Source organism: Periophthalmus magnuspinnatus, chromosome 17, assembly GCF_009829125.3.
Source record: "Periophthalmus magnuspinnatus isolate fPerMag1 chromosome 17, fPerMag1.2.pri, whole genome shotgun sequence".
NCBI lineage: Eukaryota > Metazoa > Chordata > Actinopteri > Gobiiformes > Gobiidae > Periophthalmus > Periophthalmus magnuspinnatus.
The window spans coordinates 3813331-3825352 of NC_047142.1; the positions used below are offsets into that span (position 1 = coordinate 3813331).

At 38.4% G+C, this 12022-nt stretch overlaps 1 protein-coding gene across 2 annotated transcripts in view; it reads right to left on the minus strand.

The window, feature by feature from the left end:
* The window catches only part of LOC117385057 (laminin subunit alpha-3-like), an 89736-nt gene that overhangs the window by 4734 nt on the left and 72980 nt on the right, over positions 1-12022 (minus strand). Inside the window, exons 58-72 of one of the 2 annotated variants that reach the window (XM_033982300.2) lie at positions 11621-11815; positions 10727-10875; positions 9912-10074; positions 9713-9840; positions 8879-9023; positions 8690-8788; positions 8029-8186; positions 7438-7555; positions 6442-6582; positions 6236-6366; positions 5300-5434; positions 5093-5213; positions 3312-3445; positions 1818-1998; positions 1585-1743 (exon numbers count right to left, since the gene is read on the minus strand). In XM_033982300.2, coding sequence (XP_033838191.1) covers positions 1585-1743; positions 1818-1998; positions 3312-3445; positions 5093-5213; positions 5300-5434; positions 6236-6366; positions 6442-6582; positions 7438-7555; positions 8029-8186; positions 8690-8788; positions 8879-9023; positions 9713-9840; positions 9912-10074; positions 10727-10875; positions 11621-11815 — 2157 coding nt within the window. Of the gene's footprint in view, positions 1-1584; positions 1744-1817; positions 1999-3311; positions 3446-4176; positions 4316-5092; positions 5214-5299; positions 5435-6235; positions 6367-6441; positions 6583-7437; positions 7556-8028; positions 8187-8689; positions 8789-8878; positions 9024-9712; positions 9841-9911; positions 10075-10726; positions 10876-11620; positions 11816-12022 lie in introns of those variants that run through there. The other variant, XM_055228326.1, reaches the window with a different exon arrangement.

A 12022-nucleotide genomic window follows, 5' to 3' on the forward strand; every position in this document is an offset into this window, starting at 1 on the left:
AAGAAAGAAAGAAAGAGAGAGAGAAAGATAGAGAAAGAGAGAGAGAGAGATAGAGAGAGAGAGAGAGAGATGGATAGATAGAGAGATAGAGAGAGAGAGAGATAGACAGATAGAGAGAGAGAGATAGAGAGATAGATAGATAGATAGATAGAGAGAGAGAGAGAGAGAGATAGATAGAGAGAGAGAGATAGATAGAGAGAGAGACAGATAGAGAGAGAGAGAGAGACAGAGAGAGAGATAGACAGATAGATAGAGAGATAGATAGATAGATAGAGAGAGATAGATAGACAGATAGATAGAGAGAGAGAGAGTCAGAGATAGACAGATAGAGAGAGAGAGAGAGAGAGAGAGAGAGGGAGATAGAGCGATAGACAGATAGAGAGAGAGCCAGAGATAGACAGATAGAGAGAGAGAGAGAGAGACAGACAGAGAGAGATAGATATAGAGAGATAGATGGATAGATGAATGCTAGAGTCTGTGCTCATATAAAACAATACATCACAGAACAGATGCTTAAGTAACTGTTGGTGCAGCGACAGTAGTTCAGTTGGTAAAGTGTTTGTCACTAATACGAAGGTTGGTGGTTTGAATACCGCTCTTGACATAAACAAGTGCTTTGAGTGACTTGAAGGTGGAAAAGTGCTATATACATATGTGACCATTTTGAGAAACACACCGAATTTATTGACATTTCGGTGTTGGTTCAGTGGTTGTGAGCACAGTCAGTATAAAGAAGTGGACTAAGTGAGTGTGACGTCACCCCTAGAGTTCAGCTCCAGTCAAATGAAGCTCGAAACCCTGACCCAGAATCAGGTCGTCTGCAAGTGATTTAGCACCAGGTTCTTCACAAACATGAGGTGCGACATGGGAGAGGGGGCGACCCGACAAACGGCTATTCTCACCGACCCCCGCGGGACGGCTATCCTTGACCACGTTTAGGGAGGATTCTCACTTAAAGGCGTTCAGTCATAATCCCACAGATGGCAGCGTTGTCCCATTGGCTCCTCTCGTACTGAGCAGGATTAATATCGCAACAACACTTCATCAGTAGGGTAAAACTAACCTGCCTCACGACGGTCTAAGCTAGCAGTTACAGCGGCGAATTTGGAGCCGAGTTCCATATTTGTACCTCTGACCCTGTGTATCATAGCAACCAAAGAGCCAATCTGGAGCGAGGCTGTTGAAGCTAACGCCCCTTGCTAAAACAGTGGTGCAAGCGCTTAGCAACACTGTCAATCAAACCTGTTGCTAACGCTAGTGGGAGAGACCTCAGGAAAAGATGGTGCTTGATTTGTCTGTTATTAATGTTCATATCTTGATTTACAGACACAATAACGAAATAAAATCATGTAGAGCGGGTTAATAGGAAAATTTTAAGACCAAAATGACGAGTCTGACAGCAGCAGTTACAAAAACGCAGTGGCTAGCAGGTTAGCTATGTCCATTTATATATACAGGGCAACTGCAATATTAATTTACCGTCACCGAGTATGGAGTGAATGAATAATGCATTGTGACGTGTTTTAGAAAATGTTTAAATCCAACTTCTACTGCCTTTTCTAAGTGTTGTCTTGCGTTTTGCACCTTTAGCTGTTGATGGAGTGACTCTGGTACACTGCCCAGATAAACAGGAGACATAAACTGCTGCATAGACGTCAGCTCCGCACTTGTCAGCTGACCGTCCAGAGCCCTGATGCCATCCACAACCAGCCGGAACTTCTTCTTCTCCAAACTAAACATGACCTGAGCAACACATTCTGCATCAATACACTTCAATCCTTTGTTTATTTGCTTTAGAAAAAATAAAAAGTACTGACTGAGTGCCATTTTCCGTCATTGTACTTCTCACGGTTGAAGATTTCCTTCTCTTTGCCCACGGACAGCCTGATCCTGCCTTTGGACATGTACAGAGCAAGGTGAGCGCGCCCCCCTCTGGTACCAGCGAAGAACAGCAGGCCCTCGTGAGACCGAGTCTTTACATCCAGAGAGAAGTGTGGTCTACGGGAGACAAGAGCGGTTATTGTTTACAGATTCCCTCCAGGGTTTAATGTACGACTTGTTTATAACCTTTGAATCCCACACATGATCAAATATAAAGCCTCTTTCACAAAAATAACAACAACTACTCATGCAAAACCAGCTTTATACTTCAATCTGGCACACCCAACATTAAAATTACACTTAAACTAGAGCTATATAAATGATATGGTGGTCGGAGGGGCCGATGGCAGGTTGGCCTCGCCTCTGTCAGTCTGCCCCAGGGCAGCTGTGGCTACAAGTAGCTTACCATCACCAAGTGTGGAAATGAATGAATAATGACTATAGTGTAAGCGCTTTGAGAGGCTTTGAAAAAGTGCATTACAAGTGTAAGCCATTATTATTATTATTATAATATTTGAGGAGTTTTGGATTGTTCACTTGTGATGTTTTACCAGTGACTTAACAAAAAAGTGAAATCATAATAGGATACAGTATATTGTTTGAAGAATCTTGAAAAAAGTACAGCAAAATAAGCCTAATAAACACTATTCTTAAACAGTTTGACATTTAAATTACTGTATATATCCTGTTTTTACACATTTTTACATGTTAGTTTAATGTTATATAAAATACATTTCAAGGACATGCAAAACTGGATAGACTGGTGCACTTTAATAATCTGGAGATAAACATTTATAATCACACCTGTTCCTGTTTTTATAAGTTATAAATGGATCTAGGTGGTTAACGTATTTTGTTTGTTTTAATTTTTGTATATTTTAACAGGGTGCATATGGAAACTCTCACTGGGCCCTCCTTGTATAAATAAATTAAATAAATAAGCAAACAAACAAATAAACAACTAAAATAAAATCAAATAAATAAATAAAAATACTTCAATATATTCCACAAAAAGCAACAGTATTGTCACAGTGCACATTTAATATTCTGAATTCAAGTCACTGTAACTGGAGGTAATTCAAAAGGCTCCAATTCTCACAGTAAACTAAAAACAGATTAAATTTTTTATTCTCAAGGACAAACTATAAAGAATATATTTATAGGAGGCGACAAAGGCGTCTGTCGTCCCAGGAACCCAGGTCTTTGGGGCCCAGAATTGAACCCTCTTCCAATTAATTTATATTAGGGGGGGCCCATGCGCGGCTTCTTGCCCGGGCCCCCAATTCTCTGTTGACGGGCCTGTTATCAGTGTTAATGTTAATGAAATAAACATAAAGGACAGGGCCACATCTCAATATTCAGTTGCTGTTACATCACATCCCAGCCCCTCCTCACTTTGTAATAAAAGTGTGCAGTTAGAGTTGTCTGACCTGGGCTGCAGCACCTGTAGGGGGAGGCCGTACGAGAGCCTGCTGACCGGCCCCCCGAGGCGATACGCGTGCGGGACGGTGGCTGGCAGGCTGCACGTGGATACGGTCTCATTCACCATGCGCACCACGCCCTCCTAAAAACAACACAGATGTACGGGCATTACAACACAGCCCACAAACAGCATAAATCAAACTGCAGGAGAAAGAAACAGAAACTGAAACGGAAAGTGAGTAAATCTGTCTCCTGTAAACCACAAACTGTGTAATGAAAATGTAAAGATTCATGACAGGAAGATGATTATGTGAAAGACTATGGGGAAGTTATGTTTATATATATTTGTATGTATCCTTAATGTAAACATAATTCATTTTATAGTGAAATAATGATGTATTCTGGAGATAAAAAGCAATATTATATCATTTTACACACTAAATTTCACTTTCACTTTCAAATAAACATAATTTGTGTGATTTTTTTAACTGTAGTACTTTGCGTTTGTACACAGCAGACGTTATTGTCAGTGATTTTTTTAAAGAACTGGTTTTGTTAAAGGACTTTCCTAGCATAACATGTACATTTTCATTCGTTGGGCTTAACAGAAACAAATAACTGTTTAATATAATATGGTTTGTACATAGGCTGGGGCATTGTGCTTGTGTATACAGTTCAAACTGGGAAAAATATTTGCTACTCAGTGTTTTTGTTAGTGAAAATACAAATGAAATAGTGATTTAAGTAAACGTAGTTGTTGGGAAAACAAGGAGGACGGGGAGGTGAATGACAGTTAGATATGAATGAGTTAAATCAATGCAAACGTGTGTTATTCAAGTGATTGTTAAGATGGACAAGACAAAAGTGATTGGATTTGATTGATTACGGCAGCATTTTATTAGAAATATAACATCATTTCACAGAATAAACAAAACATTCATGTGCAATCTGCAATTATGTTAAAATGATCTGGCGTTAGGTCCTGGTCGGCACCGGTCGCTCTGCTTCACCTCTGAAAATAATTGAGCAAAGAAACAACGTTAACGACACTTAAATCACAACTGAAATGGTATAAAGTTTATTTCCAGGTGCATCTCAAGAAATTAGGGTAATGTTAATTGTAACAGGACTGTGCAAAATCCCGGTGTTTCATTTGGCAAAGGCAAAGACTGCAGTAGTTAAGATCAAAATATCCAGTGTTTGTACAGAAAAATCTTGTACAAACATGTTCTGAAATGCATGGGATTCTTGTTTTAGTTTGTCAGTTGCTCGTGGAGTTATTTACAAAGGGCACTCAGCACAGAATCCTGCTTTTTAAACATATATCGCCGTATTTATATAAAACCGTATCGGGCTGCGGTGCTACAATTAGTCAGTGTTTTTGTATCTGTCCCTATTCAAAGTAAAAGAGAAAGTTAAATCTGTCAACTGGACAAAAAGTTGTGGATGTGAAGACGTTTTGCTGCTCATCCAAGCCACTTCTTCAATGAAATGACAGATTTAACTTTGACTTTTACTGTGGATCAGACCTGGATGACTGAGGGATTACACAAACATGTTCAAATAAGATAATATAGAAATCACAATTACGTTTTTTCTCAAAATCGTGCAGCCGTATTGAACAATAATAATGGATTGCATGTGACCACCAAACATTTTATGCTAATTAAATGGGATGCACCTGGTATTTCATCTTTAATACGGCTCCTAATGTTTGAAATCATGTCGTTTCAGTAAATAATCACAACACAACTGCATTTTATTGTTACTAAGACGAGCGCATTCTCACTTTATTCGGCGAGCGTTCGAGCATGAGCTGGGCGGGGCTTTGAGCGCTGCAGACATCCAGAAGAACATCTCCGTTGGTTGAGAACTCGCTCAGATCTTCAGCTTTGTACAAGTTGTTTAGTCTGTATACGAAGAGGTCAAAGTGTTAAGCGTGTTTCTTGTGTGTGTACCTTATTATACTAAATGAGCAATCTTAAATTAGGCTCACCGTCTCGTGTACAGGTTCGTAACGCAGCCTTTGAACTTTCCTCTACCCAGGACCACTGCACCATTTGTGTCTGCGATGTTCACTGCGCCACTCTGCTCCCGTCCTTCGTCTTCGTCATCGATAAACAGCACGACTCTATTAGAAAAGCACAAGCATATAATCTCATTGTTTATCACAGCTCTATATGGGTGGAAACATAGTGGCATTACAGTATTATTTATCATGAACTTTCACTATATTTTGCACTTTTAAGTTCGGAGTGTGGAGGGAACTACATAGACCATAATCCTTTGCTCCAATTTCAATGTAGTGAATATGAAGATTAAATTTGAAAGCTGCTAAACAAGACGAGAATTGAGACAGTAAAATATTGTAATGATCTGATATTTTGTGTTTAGTTGCTATGCCGACAAGTCGATGTGAAGGTTCGATTGGTCATTTACTGGTCTGTTTTGGACACTGGCTCTATTGAGTTGCGACTGCTGTTGTTTTGCTTTTGTTGTGGCGTAGGATATGACCCACAGTAGCCCTTGTTTTCAGAAAATAGCAACAGAAGAAATGTGTTGTGTTTCCATACACCAGAACGCTACAACATAATCTATTAATTTGTTTTACTTAGCATTTTCTCTGGTATTAACTAACACAAAAGCTACTGTCAGGCACATTGTTACTAAGAATCATGGGAAACAAACTGCAAAGTCACTATACAAGACACTTGATTCTCTGTCAAAGTAGCTAAATTGCAAATTGTAGGCAGAGATTGGAGAACTGTAAGGAAACAACTGCACGAGACGATCCCAGAGTCGTTTCTGTGTCATGGAGCAGTATCACAGTGGCAGAAAGAGCTAAGTGGGCGAGGTTTAAAGTTCAAAGTTCATGGTTTGAGCTCAGATACAGGCCTTTTAACATTTAACATTCCAACAACAATTCTCTTACGTTTCTCCTCTTCTGGTGACAGTCAGGTAATGCCACTGTCCATCACTGTACTGTTTGTTGGAGCGCCATTTCTTGTTGTTGAGCGTTAGCGTGACATAGCCGTCCTCTAGCGCCAGATGCAACCAATTAGCCTAAAAACAATGATAAAAAACATTTAGATTCCATACAAACAGTCATTTATAGGGCACGAATGATATGGGACTAACTAGTTTCTTGTCTTGTAGAATGAGACCCTGGTTCTCGGTGCTTCTGAATCCGAGGGAGAGGGTCACGTCGTCGTCCAGAGTGAAGCCTGCGAGGTCACCTGACAACGAGCTGCCCAGGTTCAGCTCAGCCTTACGAACAATCTGCACAGAAGTCATTTATTACATTTATTTCTAAGCTAAATATATTGGTCACATTGAAAAAAGTGTGACTTATACTCAGGAAAATACGGTATATTTAGTTTACACTTGCACACACCATATCGTAATTGGGACTAAACCCGGAACTAAACCAGGATCAGACCAGGACTAGACCAAACTGCCACCTAATGGTCTCTTTAGAAATGTTATTGCTTTACTTAGAATGTTCCACAGTATGGCATTAAACTTATCTGGTTCAATGGAGACAAACATTGACCACAAAGCCTAGTTACAGGTCAGATCTGGGGAAAGGTGTACTCACTCTCAATTAGAAGTTAGATTTACTTTTAGCACTACAAACCCCTGTATTGAATGAATAGTTTAATGTAGTTTAAAGCCAGACTGTGGAGCATTGCAGATAAAACAAAAATATCTCGATGTAGACGAGAAGGTGGTGATTCCAACGAAGAAAATGACAACATAAAAAATATTGTAAACATCTGGACATATACACTGACTTGATTAAGTTTAAAGAGGAAGTATTTTATTTACTGCTAGCATAGAACATATTTAGATCGCCTTGTTAAATGTTATTGTTTTGAGAATGCTATAGTCGCCGAAAACAACATATTAACATGTTTTATAAGTTTCACTTTCATTGTTGACGTTTTTGAGTGTCCCTTTTCTATAGCGCTAAGTCACTCCCCCTTCAGAGTGATGACAGAAAGCTAAAAAAAAAAACAACTGTTGTGCAAAATACTCCCTCTTTAATTCTAATAAATAAAACCAACAGTTGTTTAAATGCTTTGCTGTGTGATGTAAATGTATATATTTAACCACAGACTTGTACTTTCTTACCATAGCTTCCTTAGGGCATCCTTTGCTGATTCCCACCGCCTCGTCAATAGGTTTGTATGTTTTTTCCAGCTTAAGATTTTTGACACAACCTTTGTACGGCTGCGCTGTGATGTTATGTCTGAGAAAAAAATACAATATAATATAATTTAGGTATTATTCCCTGACGTACGCCACTTGTCAAATTTTTGAACACACTTTTTCATTCATTTTTTCTTTGTTTATTACTTGTAGATACAAACTGAAGGCGTCAAATATATGAGACAAGATGTGTGGAATTATGTAAGATTTGTGGTTTTTTTTAAATAACTCTATATATGTTTTTTATTTTTTATTTTAGATTCAGATGCCTTAACGTAGCCGCACTTTGCTTTGTCACCAGAGCTGCAAACCCTTGGCCTTCCCTCTGTACGCTTCATAATGAACAATTTGAAGAATCTAAAATCTATTACATTTTATTTACTACACTACATATGATTCTGTACACAGATGTCATGCCCTCACTGAGAATCCACAATGTAAATAATCATGAAAGTAAAGAAAAGTGTGTCCAAACATTTGATTGCACATTTCCTTTTGAGTATCATTTCATACCTTTCTCGTATGTCTTGTGGGAGACCACCAATGTAATATTCAGTAAAGTCTGTCAGGGTAAAGTCGGCCTCAGCCTTGATCGCAGTCTCTGTAGCTAGACGCACTGTGATGGTCCCTTTGCTTTGTAAGACAATGACGCCATCTGCAAACTCATCCCTCTGAAAAAAAAAAGAGTAAAATGTTTCAGAATTAGAAAAATACTACTATGGGTGAAGTAAAAGAAATATTCAATTCTGTCAACTGGACAAAAGAAGCTATTTTTGCCAGGAAAGACAATCCATCTTTGAACAGGAATAGGGACCTTAGACATCATCTATCTCCTGTTTATAACTCCATCCTCAAACCTAGATCTGAACAAAGAAAACAATAGTTCTCTCTGTGTGCTAATAGGTGTGAGAGCTCCCATTCTCAGGCACAGTGCACACTTAATGTAGCTCAACAGACCTGGCTAATGAACAGTAACTGTAAACAATAGTTGTGTTAGTTTCAGTGTCGTTAGCGCCTCCTTCAGACTGACATAAGGCCGTGTCCAGCAGTAATCTGACCACAACTGAAGACTTGGCTTGGACGAGCAGCCAAACGTCTTCACTCCTGCAACTTTTTGTCCAGTTGACAGATTTAGAACTCGATTATGGTTGAAGTAATGCATTTAAAAACATACAGGGAAAATCTTGGTGTCGCTGTATGTTGGTGGTTCTTTGAGGGAGTTACTTTGCAGCTTCAGAACACCCTTTTCAATCGTCACAGCAAAGTATTTATCCTAAATGTGCACAAAAAAGAGTCAGTTATTACATGTGAAACTGTTGCAGAGTTGCAGTTACTCTTTTTGCTTCAATGGATAAAAAAATACCTCAGTCCCGATGTAAAACAAAAGTCCATTTTCCGAGCGGCTATAGACGGAGAAGTTGATGATGATGAAAGATCCTACTTTATTTAAGAACATTCTGGCATATCCGGTGCCCTCGAAGAAATCAGACTCATCAGGAACCACTTGTCTGTAACATAAATGTGAAATTTGTCATGTCAGAAATCAATCTTATATAATACAGCAGTGTGCACTTTTTAGAGAATAAGAAGCTAAAATCCCTCACAATACTGAAATAAAAACAAACAAAAAAAAGAGTTTAGTATAGGCTTTGTGCACAGCAGTATGCTAGCTCGCTGTGTCTCAAAGGATTAAATATAAAATAAACAACCAACTTCAAAATTAAAACTGAATAATATTAAGACCAACTGATTGTTTTTAAATGTAGATTATTATTATTATTATTGTTTGAGTTTGTGGTGTTATCTTAATATCTGTCATGCCTCAATATTAGCATTAGCACAAGCATTAGCGTTAGCATTGAGACATAAACACGTCCCTTTCTAAACAAAGTGTCGTCTGGTGACGTTTTCACCTCCTTTGTTTAGTCTTTAACATGTTTTCAGAGACATGCCCCCTCAAGTTGCTGTCCACTGTTTTATCTTTAAATATTTATGAATTTTAGCTCGATTCAGCAAAAAACTCAGAGATAGAATTGGACAGGAAGTAGTGACGCTAACACTGAGGTTGCCAGAAACAATAATACATGGGATTTACTAGTGGGATTTGTTCAGTATGTTAAGATTTGAGCTGTAGGAAGTTGAACTAATAACTTCTATTACTCTTTATAGATACAAACAAATTATTTAAGCGTCTTACCGTTTGCATGGCGTCGTTGGGTTAACATTATATGCAGTTTGGAAATTATAAAGGCTTATAGCTTTGTCGTTGAAGGAGCCAAATTCAATGCAGCCTGTGTACTTTGGGGAACTGAGAGAAGCTGGTGGCTAAGAGTAAAAAAAAGAAATATTTATAACATGAACATGATAAGAATAGTGTTAAAGTGATATCCTCTTACAGTGAAGTTGGACGGATATCCTCCAACGTAGAAAACCACGTCATCAGGGCTAAGGTCAAGGAGGTTCTTCTTCTCTTCTCCCTTTTTGCCCTCTGTAATTACGTTTCCTGGTGGTGTTGCCACAAAGTCTTTTCTGAGGATCAGCTCTGCATCCTGGTACATCCTAAATCAGAATTCAGCCAAATTAGATTATTTTGTGCGCAGTTCTACACAATATACTCATAAGTTTTGTGTGAAGTTTTTGTACATGTGTTTGTAAGTTTTTGTTGTTGTTTTGTGCAGTACAATTTGGTTTCTGTCCATATTTGTAAGTGTAAAATGAGTCAAAGTCAAAGCAGTACGCACAATACTCTAAATACACATCATATTTATGCCGCCCTGACACGTCATTATCAAAGAGTCCATATTACGCTATTTTCTGATCTATAATGTTGTTGTTTTTTTCTGGAGTTGTTTTTTTTTCTTTCATTCACACATGCATATTTAAGCTGCAAACAGAAAACACTCTGTTCCACCTTGTGATGTCATCATGTGGTGATACAGGAAGTGCTCTACTGTGTTTTTAAACTCCACACACCTTCACTTGAATCATTTGGATGATTTCACACCTGGAATTGCCCATGAAACACAACTCCAGGTCTGTTTTTGAGGAGCTAACAGTATTATAACATGATTTAAAGCTCACAAGAGTCAGTTTTGTGTAATACAGGAGCTTTAAACTGACTTCTTCTCCAAGTTTAAACCAAAAGGCAATGGCAAAATAGACTTTTAACTGGACATGCACAGATGTTATTACAGACGTTTGGGCTCATTACCTGTGAAGGATGGCTCGATCAAACCTGGACTGCTCCGGTGCGGACTTGGTGATGTAGCCTGACTTTATCTGATACTCCACTCCATTGAGTTTGTACACACCATACAAGATGTTCTCCTTCAAAACCATGCCGATGTAGTTTTTAGAAGACTGTCAAAATGAGAAGAGGCAGAAATGTTTGCGTTAGAACAAGTTGAGTAATTTAACTTTTTGTCAGTGGTGGAGCGTAACGAAGTAAAAGTAGTAAAGTACTGCGCTTAAGTATACATTCTAGGTATCTGCACTTCCCTTATGTGAACAGTTTTTACTTTTACTTTACTAAATTTGAGAGAAGGCATCCGTACTTTCTACTCCACTACATTTTTGGACTAGACTGAAAAGCAAACAAAAATATACAAATAAAAACAGATAGGAAAAACAACTCATTCGATTCTGATGAAGAAAATACAGCACAAATTTGAAGCTTCATTACATCTGAAAATATGCAAGAAGTACCTTTATACTTTTTACTCTTTAAATCTAATTTTAAAAAGGCATTTAAATACTTTTAATTAAGTAGATTTTTCATGTGATGCTTTTACTTTTACCTCTGTATCTGTACAAAATTGAGTACTTCATCCACCGCTGGTTTAACATTAGGCTAACTGAAAATTCTTTATATGATGACGCTCCATATAATTTGTATATATGTAGGTATGATTAATTACATATTTAGAAGTCGATGTACTACTGGAAAGTGACACCTGGAAAATTTTAAGTATTCTTGACAAAAATGGGGATCGTAAGAAACAACATGCATTTTGGGAAACTGACTTTTCTGATATTTTTCTACAAAACACCACTTATCGATAATCGCTCCTTTACAGCAGTACTCTACCTGATCCCATAGACTTACATCTCTACTGCCGAGGTACATGACAAACATATCTTCGCTGCCTCTGATCTGCCTGCGTCTGCGGCTGCCGTCCCCTCCTCGTGCCGGCCTTTGCAGCTGCAGAGACACTGAGGTGTAAGCTCTCAGGTCGTCCAGATCCTTCGGCGCTCGCAGCTCCACGTACCCGTCTCCGTTGAACTTCATGGGAACACCAACCTGCAGGGAAAATAAAGGGGTTTAAAACAATAATAAGGCGGTTTATCATGTTAGGTTTGGTTGGACACAGACAGCAGAAGCGCTAAAACATCACTAGATATGATTAAACTGATAAACACAAACTGTAATTGTAAACGCTCACATTTTTATATAATGTTTTTCCACTTTCAAGACACTCAAAGTGCTTCGTTCGATACACGTTCATAC